The 17,077-nt window shown below is 39.2% G+C and overlaps 2 protein-coding genes across 3 annotated transcripts in view; one reads left to right on the forward strand and one right to left on the reverse strand.

Moving 5' to 3' along the window:
- The window catches only part of ASB12 (ankyrin repeat and SOCS box containing 12), a 113,391-nt gene extending 101,219 nt beyond the window's left edge, over positions 1–12,172 (reverse strand). For both annotated transcript variants that reach the window (XM_073885869.1, XM_025863860.2), the window contains exon 1: positions 12,034–12,172. The gene's annotated coding sequence lies outside the window, so the exon portion shown is untranslated. The remainder of the gene's footprint in view (positions 1–12,033) is intronic.
- Positions 12,173–13,811: 1,639 nt separating this feature from the next.
- On the forward strand, positions 13,812–14,501 carry LOC112817004 (profilin-2-like). The gene has a single exon (XM_025863862.2). The coding sequence runs from the start codon at positions 14,007–14,009 to the stop codon at positions 14,466–14,468; it is 462 nt and encodes a 153-aa protein (XP_025719647.1). The 5' UTR covers positions 13,812–14,006; the 3' UTR covers positions 14,469–14,501.
- The last annotated feature ends 2,576 nt before the right edge of the window (positions 14,502–17,077 follow it).

The raw sequence follows: 17,077 nt of genomic DNA on the forward strand, positions 1-17,077 counted from the left end.
ACACAGACTATCTGCTTCATTTACTGGCTCTCAGAAAGTTACTTAAGCTTCCTGGGTCTTCATTTCTTTATTTTTAAAATAAGGACAGTAGTTTGTGTGTTAAATGAGCATACACATATGTAATATTTATGTAAAACAATTAGAATAGCGTCTGGCATATAGTACTTGCTCAATAAAGGTTAGATATTATTATTTTACCCACTGGGAAAATGAAGCCTAAGTTCATACAGCATGTCAGTATCAGAGCTGGGACCAGAATCCAGGTCTCTTGATTCCCTGTCCATCATGGGTTTCTCAAATAATAAACATTTTATGGGAGCTTATCAAAAAATCTTTCTAAAACATATAAGAATTACACCACAAAACCACAAAATGATATCTAAAAAGACACAACCCTCCAACAAATCCCAGTGGTTTCTAGAAGTAACAGTTTAGTTGAGGTTTCCCACGTATAAAGTGAGGTCAAAGAAAGTTTTGGTGGTGAGGAAAATTATTCCAATGCCTATAAAATAGTAGCCAAAATCCCAGACCACTGCCATTCTTGGGTAAACTCTCTTGTTGCACTCTAGTACGGAACCTCTATGGATGCTCAGGAGCATATTCCACTTTGAGACAGGCTGATTTCTGAGACCTCCCAGGACTAATGTATACTAAAGCCCCTACCATTGTTTGGCTCTGATGGAAAGAGTTGGGAGTATTTGAACCTTGTCTTGTGTGTGTCGAGTCTTAACTAGATGAGTTTTCATGTCTTTGTTAAAAAAAAAAAAAAAGCCTAGATCTAATATTCACTAGAGCTGAAATTTTTCAGCACTCTATCGTTAGTAGATTTGGTGTATGCAGGGGGGTTTGTGCTGGTCCTGCTTTTCTGGCTCTCAGACACACTTGCCCTTACTACAAAGATAAAAGAACTAAAATCTAGTCAGGCTGAAATTAAAAATACTGCAACTGAGATGCAAAAACAAATGAAGGCCATAAAAATGAGGATGAATGAAACAGAGGATCAAATCAGTGATACAGAAGATAAATTATGGAAAATAATGAAGTTGAAAAGAAGAGGGAAAGAAAGGTAATGGATCATGAAGGTAGATTTAGGGAACTCAGTGACGTATTAAAACATAATAACACTGGTAACATGGGAGACCCAGATAATGAAGAGAGAGCAAAAATGGCAGATTTATTTGAGCAAATTATAGCTGAAAACTTCCCTAATCTGGGGAAGGACACAGATATCAAAATCCAAGAAGCACAGAGAACTCCCTTAAATTCAACAAAAGATGACCATAGCCAAGGCATATCATAGTCAAATTCACAAAATACACAAACAAGGAAAGAATCTTGAAAGGAGCAAAGGGGAAAAAAGTCCTTAACCTACAAGGAAAGATAGATCAGGTTTGTGGCAGACCTGTCCACAGAAACTGGCAGACCTGAAAAGAATGGCAGGATGTATGCAACAGGTTGAATGAGAAAAATATGCAGTCAAGAATCCTTTATCCAGCAATGCTGTCATTGAGAACAAAAGGAGAGATAAAGAGTTTCCCAGACAAACAAAAACTAAAGGAGTTCATGACCACTAAACCAGTCCTGCAAGAAATATTAAGGGAGATTCTTTGAGTGGGGAAAAAAGAAAGAACAAAAGCAACAAAGACTAGAAAGGACCAGAGATCACCAGAAACACCAACTCTACAGGGAACACAATGGCACTAAATTCATAACTTTCAATAATCACTCTGAATATAAAGGGACTAACTGCTCCAATCAAAAGACACAGGACATCAGAATGGATTAAAAAAAAATCCATCTATGTGCTGCCTACAAGAGATGCATTTTAGAACTAAAGATACCTGCAGATTGAAAGTGAGGGGATGGAGAACCATATACCATGTTAATGGATGTCAAAAGAAAGCCAGTATAGCCATACTTACATCAGACAAACTAGGTTTTAAAACAAAAACTGCAACAAGAGATAAAGAAGGGCATCATATCATAATTAAGTGATTTATCCTTCAAAAGGGTCTAACAGTGGTAAATATGGATGCCCCCAATTTGAGAGTACCTGAATATAAGTAATAATAAAGATGAAGAAACTAATTGATAATAATACAATAAGAGTAGGGGACTTTGACACCTCACTTACAGCAATGGACAGATCACCTAAGCAAAAACAAAACAAAACAAAAAACAAGGAAATAACGGTTTTCAATGACACAATGGACCAGATGGACCTAACAGATATATGTAGTGCATTTCCTCCTAAAGCAAAATAATACACATTCTTTTCAAGTACACATGGAACACTCTCCAGAACAAACCACATAATGGTTCACAAATCAGGCCACCACTGGTACAAAAAGATCAGAATCATCTATGCATATTTTCAGATCACAATGCTATGAAACTTGAAGTCTATCACAAGAAAAAATTTGGAAAGACCACAAATACATGGCAGTTAAGAACATCCTACTAAAGAATGAATGGGTTAACCAGGAAATTAAAGAAGAAATTTAAAAATACAGGGAAGCATATGAAAATGAAAACAGAACAGTCCAAAACCTTTGCAATGCAGGAAAGGCAGTCCTAAGAGGGAAGTATATAGCAGTACAAGCCTACCTCAAGAAGCAAGAAAAGTCTCAAATACACAACCTAACCTTACACCTTAAGAAGCTAGAAAAGGAACAGCAAATAAAGTCTTAAAGCCAGTGGAAGGGAAATATTAAAGATTAGAGCAGAAATAAATAATATAGAATTTTTTTTAAAAAAGTAGAATATCAATGAAGCAAAGAGTTGGTTCTTCTAAAGAATTAATAAAATTGATAAACCCCTAGCCAGACTTATGAAAAAGAAAAGAGGGCGCCTGGGTGGCTCAGATGGTTAAGCGTCTGCCTTCGGCTCAGGTCATGATCCCAGAGTCCTGGGATCGAGTCCCACATCGGGCTCCCTGCTCCTTGGGAGCCTGCTTCTCCCTCTGCTTCTCTCTCTCTCTCTCCGTCTCTCATGAATAAATAAATAAAATCTTAAAAAAAAAGAAAAGAGAAAGGACCCAAATAGATAAAATCACAAATGGAAGAGGAGAGATCACAACCAACACTACAGAAATACACACAATTCTAAGAGAATACTATGAAAAATTATATGGCAACAAATTGGGCAATCTGGAAGAAATGGACAAATCCCTGGAAACTTACAAACTACCAAAACTGAAATGAAAGAAATAAAAAATTTGAACAGACCCATAACCAACAAAGAAATCGAATCAATAATCAAAAATCTCCCAACAAACAAAAGTCCAGGGCCAGATAGCTTCTCCGGGGAATTCTACCAGACATTTAAAGAAAAGTTAATACCTATTCTTCTGAAACTGTTCCAAAAAAACAGAAATGGAAGGAAAACTTCCAAACTCATTCTATGAAGCCAGCATTACCTTGATTCCAAAACCAAAGACCCCACTAAAATGGAGAATTACAGGACAATATCCCTGATGAACATGGATGCAAATAACTCTCAAGAAGATACTACCAAATCAAATCCAACAGTACATTAAAAGAATTATTAACCATGATCAAGTGGGATTTATTCCTGGGCTGCAGGGTTGGTTCAATGTTTGGAAATCAGTTAACATGATACACCACATTAATAAAAGAAAGGATAAGAAACACATGATCTTGTCAAAAGATGTAGAAAAAGCATTTGACAAAATACAGCATCTATTGTTGATAAAAACACTCAACAGAGTAGGAATAGATGGAACACACCTCAACATAATAAAGGTCATATATGAAAGACACACAGCAAATAACATTCTCAATGGGGAAAAACTGAGAACCTTTCCCCTATGGTCAGGAAGAAGACAAGGATGTCCACTCTCACCATTACTATTTAACATACTATTGGAAGTCTTAGCCTCAGCAATCAGATAACAAAAAGAAATAAAAGACATCCAAATTGGCAAGGAAGCTAAAGTTTCACTATTTGCAGACAACATGATACTCTATGTAGAAAACCCAAGAGTCCACCAAAAAACTGATAGAACTAATACTTGAATTTAGCACAGTTGCAGGATAAAATCAACGTGCAGAAATGTTTTGCATTTCTATACACAAATAACGAAGCTGCAGAAAAAGAAATCAAGGAATCAATCCCATTTGCAACTGCACCAAAAACAATAAGATATCTAGGAATAAACCTAAGTAAAAAGGTAAAAGATCTGTTCCCTGAAAACTACAGAACACTTATGCAAGAAATTGAAGGGGAAACAAAGAAATGGAAAAGCACTCCATACTCATGGATTGTAAGAACGTTGTTAAAATGTCTATACTACCCAAAGCAATCTACACATTTAATGCAATCCCTATCAACATACCACCAGCCATGGAGCTCCTGCGTGGCTCAGTTGGTTAAGCAACCAACTCTTGATTTCAGCTCTGGTCATGATCTCAGGGTCCTGAGTTCAAGCCCAGAGCTGGACTCCTTGCTCAGCACAGTCTTCTTGAAGTTTCCCTCTCCCTCTCCCTCTCCCTTTGCCCCTACCCCCACTCACATGTGCTCTCTCCCTCTCTCTCTCTTAAATAAATAAATAAATTCTTCAAAAAAAAATTCCACCAGGATTGTTCACAGAGCTAGAACAAACAATTCTAAAATTTCTATGGAACCATGAAAGACCCCGAATAGCCAAAGCAATCCCTAAGAAGAAAAAACAAAACTGGATGCCTCACGATTGTGGATTTCAAGCTACATTATAAAGCTGTAGTCATCAAGCTAGTATGGTAGTAGCACAAAAACAGACATATAAATCAATGGAACAGACTAGAAAACCCAGAAATGAACCCACAACTATACGGTCAGCTAATCTTCGACAAAGCAGTTAAGAATATCCAATGGAAAAAAGACAGTCTCAGGGTGCCTGGGTGGCTCAGTCAGTTAAGTGTCTGCCTTTCGGCTCAGGTCATGATCCCAGGGTCCTGGGATGGAGCCCTGCGTCAGGATCTCTGCTCAGCAGGAAGCCTGCTTCTCCCTCTCCCTCTGCCTGCCACTCCATCTGCTTGTGATATCTCTCTCTCTCAAATAAATAAATAAATAAAAATAAATAAAATCTTTTAAAAAAGGAAAAAAGACAGTCTCTTCAACAAATGGTGTTGGGAAAACTGGATTGCAACAGGCAGAAGAATGAAACTGGACCAGTTTCTTACACCATACACAAAAATAAATTCAAATTGGATGAAAGACCTAAATGTAAGACAGGAAACCATCAAAATCCTAGAGGAGAACACAGCAACCTCTTTGACCTCAGCCACAGCAATTTCTTGCTAGACATGACTCCAAAGGCAGGGGAAATAAAAGCAAAACTGAACCATTGGGAGTTCATCAAGATAAAAAGCTTTTGTACAGTAAAGGAAACAATCAACAAAACTAAAAGGCAGCCTACAGAATGGGAGAAGATATTTGCAAACTGATAAAGGGTTAGTATCCAAAATCTATAAAGAACTTAACAAACTCAACACCCTCCCCCCACAAAAAAAACAAATAATCCAGCTAAGAAATGGGCAAAAGACATGAAAATACACTTTTCCAAAGACATCCAAATGGCTAACAGACACATGAAAAGATGCTCAACATCACTCATCAGCAGGGAAATACAAATCAAAACCACAATGAGATACCACCTCACACCTGTCAAAATGGCTAAATTTAACAACTCAAGAAACAACAGGTGTTGGCCAGGATGTGGAGAAAGGGGAGCCCTCTTGCACTATTGATGGGGATGAAAACTGGTAGAGCCACTCTGCAGAACAGTATGGCGGTTCCTCAAAAAGTTAAAAATAGAACTACCCTATGACCCAGTAATTTCACTAGTAGGTATTTATTTACCCAAAGGATACAAAAATACAGATTTGAAGGGGTACATGCACCCCAATGTTTATAGCAGCATTATTAACAATAGCCAAACTATGGAGAGCCCAAATGTCCATCAACTAACGAATGGATAAGGAAGATATATAATTTTTCAGCCATCAAAAAGAATGAAATCTTGCCATTTGCAACAATGTGGATGGAGGTAGAGTGTATTATGCAAAGCAAAATAAGTCATTCAGAGAAAGACAAGTAGCATATGATTTCACTTATATGTGGAATTTAAGAAAGAAAACAGATGAACATATGGGAAGGTGGGAAAAAAGGAGAGAGGGAAACAAACCATAAGAGACTCTTAATGATAGAGAACAAACTGAGGGTTGATGGAGGGAGGTGAATGGGGCATGGGCTAGATGGGTGATGTGTATTAAAGAGAGCACTTATGATGAGCACTGAGTGTTGTATGTAAGTGATGAATCAGTGAATGTTCTCCTGATATCAATATTTTACTGTATATTAACTAAAATTTAAACAAAGATTTAAAAAATATATATATATATGTATAAAGGAAATCACATTTACTTGATAAAGAAAAACACTTTACCCAGTTTTATTTTGATTCATTTTGACCCTGCTTATATCCTAAATGAATTTGAAGTGGTTTATGGTAAAAAAAAAAAAAAAACCACCTAGATCTATAATTAGATTCTTAGAACAGAAAATCAAAGTCATGAAGAGGAGGAAGACGTAATTATACTAACTACAAGGGCTAAAACAATTAACATAATTGAACACTAAATCTGGTTATTAGTTTCCTGGCAGTCAAGCCAAAAATTATTTTGTTTTAGGAAAGTTTCATGTGAATAGTAATCTTGAGAGCAGGTAGCATGGCTTGAAAAGCACTTTGTAAACAGTAGAGTACTATAAAGCATTATTATTATTATTATTACTATTACTATTACTATTGTTATTATCCAGAATGGCATTCTATACCCATCTGGCACTTCCAATTATTTTGGCTGTTGTTTCAATGGCAATTTCACACAATTTATCATAGTCTGAACCTGCTATGCATACTAAACAACAAAAAGACAATGCTGCTCTGCCACTAGCTAGATGACTGACCTTGAAGAAGAAACTTCAGCAATCTGGGCCTCAGCTTCCATATTTGTGACATCAGAGGTTTGGACTATCACTAGATGATCTTATTTTTTACCTACTCATGTATTTATTTGTCAGCAACTTTATGGAACTTACCATAAAATTCATTTGTTTTTACATGTAAAATTCACTGACTTTTAGTAAATTTACAGAGTTGTATAACCATCACCACAATATATAATTTTAGAACACTTACATCATGTCAAAAAAAACTGCATTCCCATTCCTTATTAAGATCATTTAAAAGTTCCTTTCTAACTTTTGTATCTGGGTTTCTAGACTTACAAAGCTTTAGCAGCTCTTTGCTACCTATACAGTTGACCCTTGAACAACATTGGGGGTTAGGGGCACCAAACCCCACACAGCTGAAAATCCACATAAAATTTTTGACTCCCCCAAAACTTAACTACTACTGGAAGCCTTACCAATAATATAAACAGTTGAGTAACACATTTTTATGTGTATCATATACTGTATTGTTACAATGAATTAAGCTAGAGAAAATAAAATATTAAAATATCATAAGGTAAAATACATTTACAGTATTATACTGCATTTAGGAGAAAAAAAAATGCATGTAAGTTGACCCACACAGTTCAAACCCATGTTGTTCAAGGGTTAACTGTAGAACCAAGTTCAAATTCATCAGTGCAATATTCAAGCCTCTACAATCTACAATATCTCTCTGTTCCTCTCATTCCCTTGCCCTAATGAGTTACCTCCCTCTGAGTTTATGGTCTTGCAGTTCCCTTGGTAGGGAGTCCCTCTCACCTCCCCAATCTCTGAAGAGTAAAATCCTATCTATTATTCAGACTCAGCCTAAGTCCCACTCTTCCATAAAACTTTCTTCATTTCATACTCCTCACACTCATCTGGAATGAGACCTTATTTGCCTCTAATCTCTGATAGTATTTCATTTGTCCCTCTCATGAAAGTTCTTACTTTCATTTGTGAATCTTATGCTTAAGATCTCAACTTATTACTTGATTAAGATATCTTAGAAGGCAGTTGGTTGCTATAACTAAGAGAGCCATGTATCCTTAACAACTCGCAATGTTGCATTTTGTAAATAACAATTAATGATGGTGATTATAGTAATTGGTAGCTAAATTAAGCACTGATAATGTGCCAGGCACTGTTCTAAGCACTTCTACAAATATTAACTCATTTTATCCCTAGAGCTACCCTGTGAGATAGGTACTATTATTATTACCACCATTTTACAGAAAAAGAAACTGAGGCACAGAGAAGGTACACACTTGCCAAGATTAAAAAAGTTAAGTAGAGCTGAGATTTACATTCAGACAGTCTGGCTCTAAAACATACCCTCTTAACCACTATAGTACATTTCTAAGCCTGCTGAAACTCAGCAAATGTTAACTGAAAAAAATCCTAATTAATAAGCTTCCATTCTGGGAAGGAAAGGTAATTAAGAATTCTAGGTGCTGACACAGAAGTAAAAAGGACAAATTCTGATTTGGACAGGAGAGTCACTAAACTTTTGGGTCGGCCCTGAGGTGCTACAAAAACCATTGTTAAACCGTAAAGTTATAACTTACAAAGACAATTCCTCTCTCATACATAGGTGATGAGAGTTCAAAATTGGTAGTTTCTACTCTAGGCGAATATATGCATACCCTATGATCCAGAAATTCCATTCCTGTGTATATCCCAACAAAACTGCTTATGTATATCCACCAAAAAAAATGTTCTACTTGTAATAGCCAGAACTAGAAATTCCCCATCAACAGAAGAATGGATAAATCACATGTGGCATGTTAACAAAATGAAATACTATATAGCAATGAGAATGATCTATAACTACAAGGAATAATATGGATGAATCTTTCAAACATAATGTTGGGCAAAAGAAGCCAGACGCAAGGGTATATACTATATGAATCCATGTATATTAAGTATCAAAAAAAGGGCGAAACTATTCTGTTAGAAGTCAGGATAATGGTCACCCTTGGGAGGGTTACTGAGTAGAAGAAGAATCTGTTTCTTGATCTGGGTGCTGGTTACACAGGTGTGTGAAGTTTGTGAACATTCATGGAGTATACATTTATGTTAATAATTTATAATAGATTATATTATGTAAACATAAACTTTTCTCTATACACATTACACTTCAATGGTTTTTTTTAAAAAGTCTTTCCAAGAGAAAAAAAAGACAAGAGCCAAAAATAAAAGTCACTTCTGCACTTGACATACAGAACTGACTGACAAGCTCATGGTTATCTCTTTGTCCTGAGATGGACAAGACAATCTCTTCCTTTTGTGGATACTGTGAGTTAACAAGAGAGGCCATCTTAATCCCTAGCCATTAGTGCAACCCTAATCCTTCCCAGAAACTCATAATAATAAAAGATAAAACAGACTTGTGGCAGCATACCACTTGTGGGCACTCAGCTCTGCCGGACACAAAATGAAATGCCTATTTTATTTAAAGAACTAAGTCTTCACTTGGAGTTTTTATTTATATTCCAAGAGTAACAACGCCATCATCTATGCAGTACAAATGGAGTCTGGGCATGATGTCAATTAAAGTTTTCTTGAGCATTAACCTCATCTTTACAACAGTCTGAAACTGAGCACTCCTATTTTTATTACGCAACTCACTTCACTTCTATGGGTCTGTTTCCTCATCTGTAACATGGGAATAATAATAGTACCTCCCATATAGGTTGATGTAAGGACTGAAGACTTATTTCATGTAAAGCATTTAGCACAGTGCCTGCCACATAGTTAAATATTCAATGTATTAGCGTCTATTATTTTCTTATAACTGGGACAATGGCATCATCTCCCTTACCATACAGCTAGCCCAGTTTATAGCTTTAATCTCCCAGCATTAGGATTTTAATATTTTAACTATTTTAATATTTTAATACTCAAGCAAAAGGGCAGTTCTGCCTCCCTGCTCTCTCTGAGGTCAAATAAAAAGGGAGTAATTCTTTTTTATAATTTATTTATTCATTTTGGACAGAAAGGGCACATAGGCACAAGGGGGAGAGGCAGAAGGGGCGGGAGAGAGGGAATCTCAAACAGACTCCCCACTGAGCATGGAGCCTGAGGCAGGGCTTGATCCCAAAACCGTGAGATCAAGACCTGAGCCAAGATCATGACCTGAGCTGAAATCAAGAGTCTGGTGCTTACCCCAATGTTCATAGCAGCAATGTCTGCAATAGCCAAACTGTGGAAGGAGCTGAGATGCCCTTCAACAGACAAATGGATAAAGACAATGCGGTCCATATATACAATGGAATATTACTCAGCCATCAGAAAAGATGAATACCCAACTTTTACATCAACATGGATGGGACTGGAGATTAAGTTAAGTGAAATAAGTCAAGCAGACAAAGTCAATTATCATATGGCTTCACTTATTTGTGGAACATGAGGAATAGCCATGGAGGACATTAGGAGAAGGAAGGGAAAAATGAAGGGGGGAAATTGGAGGGGGAGACGAACCATGAGAGACTATAGACTCCAAGAAACAAACTGAGGGTTTTAGAGGGGGGGGATGGGTTAGCCCAGTGATGGGTATTAAGGAGGGCATTGAGCACTGGGTGTTAACATGAAAACAATGAATCATGGAACACTACATCAAAAATTAATGATGTACTGTATGGCCACCCAGGTGCAAAAGGGAGTAATTTTGAACTAGCCAAGTAGGGTGGCCCAGGGTTAAGTGGGTCAGGAAAAGAGGGAGTCTGGGTAGCAGATGACTTGCTTTGATGATGCCACCTTCCTATATCATGCCAGAGAACCTAGTGCAGATGACATGACCTGCAGAGGAAGGGACCCAGAAAAAGGTAAGGCTGTATACTACAAGAGATGTTATAGCATCTTCAACAGAGAAAGGACCTAAAAAAGTCATTAAAGGAGAGGTTTGAAGGTTACATTTCCTGCTTTGCCCAACAGCCAGCATCATAATCTTAAGTTAACAAGTAGGTAGAACATTTTTCTAGTTATAAAAAGCTTTCACACACGTCTTTTTATATAGTCCTCACAACCACCCTGTGAAGTGAGCAGAGAAAATTTCATTATCCCCACCTAATATAGGAAGAAAGAAAGGCTCAGAGAAGTGAAATAATTTGTCCAAAATCATCAGCTGGTAGCTGGGGGGACCAGCATTCTAATTCAAGTGTTCTGGGTTCAAAAACCATGTTTTTTTCAATTAAAACATACTGGACTTTTATGTGGACTTCAGTTAGCCTGGGCCGCGTCTGTTATGACTGAAAGAAAAAAAATTAAGCAGAGACTAGTTGTGTGAACTCTTCCTGATCCTCAGTCTCAGATGGCAGAAAGAAAACTGACAGGAAGTAGATGGATTTGAAATAAAAAGAGGCTAGCGATGGGGAGGGAAGTGGGAGGATCTAAAAAGAAAAGTAGAAGCAGCTCTAACTGGAGATTGCTGTAAGCAGGCGCCAACTGGTCTGGCGATGCCACCTTTTGGGTTTTTCCTCCTGGCTGAGCAGGGCCAGGTCTACTGTGCTCCATCTCCTTCCTTCACCCATAAGCCCAGCTTGGGCTGGAGAGATGCTGTAACCCCCAAAACCCAAAACTGCCCTGGATGAGGGGCAGTGGTGGTGGTCTGGGCAGCCGTCGTGGCAGATTAGGGGCAGAGGTAGTCAAGAGGAGGGTAGGAAAACGCCGGATACAGGAAGTAACTCTCTGGGAGGCGACGCAAGCGTAGCGAGTGTGTAGTAAGAGGATGGAGTAAGGAGGTGTGTGAGGTGACTGCTGGGGTGCCAGAAGGAACTGGAGTCTGAGGGACAGGGCAGAGAGGGACCTGGCAGGTGCGCACCCCGCGTCGCGTGAGGCGCCGCCGCCGGAAGGCGGGTCCTGAGAAAAGTTCAGTTTGGTTGAAAGGGGATGTGAACCCTGGAGAACGCAGGTCCCAGCGCGGGAAGAGGGCGTCAAAGAGCTCCCAGAAAGGGTTTGAGAGGGTGTGCCTGGGCTCTCCGTTGGATACCTGAAGAGAGCTCGCGGCTCCCAGCCTCTCCTAACTCTCCTCCTTACCTTGGGCACCGTGATATGGTCCGTGTTCCCGCCACCTGAAGCCCTCAGTGCTACTTGGGTTGTCGCTCCCGCTGCCGCCACTGCTCCAGCTACCTATTTGCTCAACCCAGGTTCCCCTTGCCGCCCTCTCTGTCCTGGCACAAGCTCTCGTCACGTGATCTTCCTGGAGGTTTCTATCGCGACACTTTGTCTGTGGCCTCTCCCGCCATCTTGCTTCCTGGCAAATGCCCTCTGTGGTGGGAAGCTGAGGGTTTTCTGGTTTGGGCTACAGGTTTGGCCCAGGAGTTAAGTCCCAGACTCGAGTACTGCCTCCCTTCTCATACACTTTAATGCAGTAAGGGTTCTGGGCACCTATATAATTCCACTACTCTCTAATGTTAACAGTGATGACACCTTACCAAGATAGCACAGATAATCCCATTCTGGTAACTGGATTTCTGAAAAGCTTCAGAGCTGTGAGACCTTGGACAAGTCACAATAGAATACTTTTTGAAATGATGTATAAGCATATCCTCCTCTCACTCCCCTCTTTTACTAGTCTACTATCATTAACCTAGTTAAGTCCCAGACGATTGCAGTGGCCTCATAATTTGTGTCATCACAGATGTGGGAAAAGGACCAAAGGCCCACCAGACCACCTCTCAGATGAGGTGCCGACAGGTGCAGTCATTCAGTGGTATTCTCTGAATCAGTCTTGTGATGGAAAAAATAACAGTCTGGGATTTGGAAAAGCTGTTATATTATAAATGTCATTTATTTTTTATTTTTTTGTCTTCCCATCTACAATGTCAGCTTTGTGAGGCAGGAACTTTTGTTCGCTGCTAGATCTCCAAAGTTTAGAAAAGACTTGGCATACAGTAGGTACTTAATAAATATTTGTTGCATAAATAAATTTTCAAAGTTATCCCAGATTTTATCCACCATTAACTTTAACCATTTCCCCTAAAATTTCCACCTTAAGGCAAGTTGATGTCATTTCAGAGGAAATTAAGGGAAAAGCAGTAGCTTGCCAAAGGTTGCAGAAGAATCAGAAGTCAAATGGGACCCCACTAGAGTAAAGAAAGCCTGGGAATAAGAGGGAAAATTTGGGAAAAGAAAGTATTGGACTCAAAATATTTTCAGTAAAAAAGATACTATTATTATCTGTTTATTATTTGTTTGTCTTCCCCACTATGATGTCTCTTCCATGAGGTTTTTGTCTGTTTGCTACTGTATTCCAGTGCTTAGAAAAGTACTTGGCACATAATGAATGCTTGATAAATACTTGCTGAATGGCTAGATAAGAATGAATAACTCTAAACTCACAGCTGGTGTGGGCCAGAAGATAAACTAGAGGGAAAGAATCTGAAGGCAGGGAAACCATGAGGAGGCTATTGTGGTTTTCCCAAAAGGCGCTGTGAACTGATGAGTCTGTGGGACTTTTGACTCTGTACCTAGAGCTCAGGCCTCAGCAAGATTAGCCCACATCTGAAATGCTAGTTGCTGCAGCAAATCTGTCCTGTTTTATAACCAAACCTCCAACTCCATTATTGTCCACTTATGTTCTACTTTGAGGGCTTTTCCATTGTTGGGGGTTGGTGTTCTTCCCATGGTATCCTAGGGAAGTAGGTATACTTTGCTCCATTTTCTATCTCAATAGCTAGAGGTACAGCTTCAGAAAGCTGCTACCAAAAGTCACCCATAATGTGGTGGATGATGACTATTTAAAAAGTCACAGAGCCTTTGTGACCTCACTCATGCTCAAGAGGTAGCTTGATAAACCACAGCAGAGGGCAGCTGGGCCATGTCATACAAGTCACCAAGACCTCCTCCAGTTTGCTGCTGGGGAGAGGCCATCAGAAACAGACTGTATTTTTAGGTTATTTCAGTCTCAGCTTATCAGTCATCTTAAACCAACTGCTAACAAACTTATTTTGCAGACCAAATTACTAGAAAGCACATTATTCATCTTTTAGAGACAGCTTACTTGAATCATGCAGTGCATAGGGGATATCAGCGAAGAGGTCTGGCAAGACTGCATCACGCTCTTCCTACAAACTGGGATGTGCTGTGATGTAGCGATTATCACCAATTCCCCACCCTGGTTGTTAGCTTCTTACCCTGAAGGCAACTTGTTCCAGTTGACCCAGGAAGAAATTCAGACCTTGCTGGCGATAGAGGGGAGAGAGAAGTTGTTTCTTCAAGGAATCACCCTTGCAGGGACCAAATGCTTGTTGATTCGGGACAACCTTTACACTGAGGGCAACAACACCATGGACCTCCGCACCAAAGGCCAGAGTCGGGGCAGCCAGGCAGTGACTGTAGTTCAGATTGAGTCTGTATACCTTGTGGTGATGGGACAAAAAGGAACAGAAGGAGGGCCTCTCAACCTTAAGGCTTTTGAAATGGCAGGTTACATCAGAGAGGCCATTCATCAATACATGGCCCATTTCTAACTAAATAAAAAGAAATTGGTGTTTGACCAGGAATTTGAATTCAGTGTTATCTGTATTACCTGCTAAGTTAACCTGGTCTTGAGGAGAACAGAAAGGGAGATCCCATATAAGGTTTGGAGATGTGTGTGTGTGTCTGTGTATGTGTATATGTTGTGTGTGTGTTGGGAGGGGGGCAGATTGAGGAGTAAGTGTTAAGGCATTAGGGCTTCTGGGCCTTTTTTATACCTAGAACACCATCCTTCCTTAGCACCTGAAGGAGAGGGTAGTATACTGGGAACTAGGAAATCTTGGTTCTAATCCCAACTTTTTCCTTACTTACCATGAGACTTTTCTCTCTGAGTCTCAATTTCCTTATCCACGTAATGGGGAGTACACTATGTCTCTGAGGGCCATTTAACCTATGGAAATCTAGGATTTTGTAACAACACACAGATCCTCCAAGGTCCAGCTCAGGTACTACCTCCGTGAGGAAGCTTTCTTTACTTTCCTTGACCCTTGGAGTTGACACTGATTTGAATTCCTAAAGCATTAACACTCTGGGTCATTTATTCGGCCCTTAATCACACTCTGCCCAACATTTCTTGGATGACTGTTTTGTGCTCTTGTTTTACTTTCCACACACATAGATTTTGTTTCCCAAATTCATTATAATCCCCTTAAAGAGCAGATGATGTATCTTCTGCCTCTCTATATTTGGATAACCCAGCACAGAACTCCAACGGGAATTGGTTACATGGCTAAAATCACTTATCAGGAAGAGCTTTCCAAAGTGGAATTCTGCTGGGTATAGATGATCCAAGGTGCTTGTGGCTAGATTTTCCTTTTTGAATTTGTAGCTCACCTTTGGACCATTTATCTGTTCATTGTTCTCACTGTCAGGGTGGGCAGGAAACTAAGAAAGGAGGTGAAAAATTCTAACCATTCAATCTGGCTTGTTGCTAGCAGCTCTGAGAACTCTGGGTGAGAGAAGGCAGGAATGAGAAAGATGAGGTTGAGTAATAAACCATAGTGCTTATTTGACCTGGTACTTATTTGGTCCTGCTGTCACCAGTCCCCCAGGAGCAGTGATTATGGAGAACTCTCTTCTGTGTTAATTACAAGAACCCACCTCTACAACACCCCCATCACATACCCTCACAAGCTTGTAAAGGTCAGGGTTTAAACATGGAGTTTGTCAAAATCTCTAGAGCAGTGCTACTCAATGCAAATATAATTCTAGTCACATATGTAGTTTAAAATTTTCTGGTAGCCACAATAAAGAAGAAGTAAGATGGGTGAACTTGATTTTAAGAATATAATTTATTAAACCCAATACATCAAAATATTACTATTTAAATATTACTATTTAAACACATATGAAAATGTGTTTAATGAAAATATTGCTGATGAGATATTTTACATGTTTTTATGCCAAGGTTTCAAAATCTGGTGTGTATTTTACATTTGCAATACATCTCAATTCAGAAAAGCTTCACTTCTAGTGGCTACTGAATTGGGCAGCGTGGGTTTAGGCCAACCCCATCCAATGTTTGAAACCCCTCTACAACATCCCTGGCAAGACACACAACCATTCATCCAATACATCCCATGCTAGACATTGGCTAGATAATTAAATGTCAAGAAAAAAGAGGTTTCTTAGATAAGATTCTAGTGGGGACAAGATAAGTGAAAAGATAAATTATAGTACCATGAAGTAAATGCTATGAAGTACTTTGTTTGTTCAAACATGTATTGAGCTCTCATTATGTGTCAGGCACTGTTTTAGATATATCAGTAGACAATCAAATACTTTATGTTCATGGAGCTTATATTCTAATGGGAGAAACAGATAATATGTATCAGGGGATGATTAATGTTACAAAGACAAACAAAGCAGTATAAAGGGAGATAGAGAATGATGGGAGAAACTATTTTGAACAATGAGGTCAGAGGCAGCCTCTCTGGAGAGAAGATATCTATACAGAGGCCTAATGAAATAAAGGAATAAGCCATGTCAAAAACTGGGGGAAAATGTTTCAGGCAGAGAGAAGAGCCCTTTAAAAGCCCTGAAGAAGGAATGTGCCTAGTCTGTTGAGGAACTATCAGGAGGCCAATGTGATTGCAGCCTCTCAGGACAATGGCCCTCTCCATCTGCAGCATCCTTAAGCAGGGTGGTAAGGCAGCAGAAGCTGACTCCCAGGGTGGAGCAGTAAAGCAGAACAAAAGCCTTCATCACCCTCATTCTGGGCTCTCTCTTTCTAATGAAATTGCCTTAACATTTTTAGCGGCCACATCATACTGCTGACTCACATTGAGCTTCTAGTTAACAAAACCCCCTACTGCTTTTTCATACTGGCTACTGTTAAGAAAAGAGCTTCAAATAGTGGCAAGGCAATAAATCAAGGACAAAATTAAATGTCTGTCGAAGTCGTTTACAGAACCTCAGTGTGGCATGATTTATATCCCAGAAGGGAAAAAAAGAGAAGTGAGATAAAGGGTGAGGAAGGTGAATTCTGAAGATAATTGAGTCTCCTACATCATTCTTTGCAGTCTAGTTTTCCCAAGCAAAGAGGTGTGTTCAGGAAATAGAGCCACTTAGGAAAAATGGCCTTGCCAGGTAGAGGTGCCCA

This window comes from Callorhinus ursinus, unplaced genomic scaffold, assembly GCF_003265705.2.
Source record: "Callorhinus ursinus isolate GAN/ISIS: 27379988/994484 unplaced genomic scaffold, GSC_fseal_2.0 scaffold66, whole genome shotgun sequence".
Taxonomy (NCBI): Eukaryota; Metazoa; Chordata; class Mammalia; order Carnivora; family Otariidae; genus Callorhinus; species Callorhinus ursinus.

Bases quoted from the DNA above. Each gene is read 5' to 3' on its own strand.
- LOC112817004 (XM_025863862.2), top strand. From the start codon at position 14,007: ATGCAGTGCATAGGGGATATCAGCGAAGAGGTCTGGCAAGACTGCATC.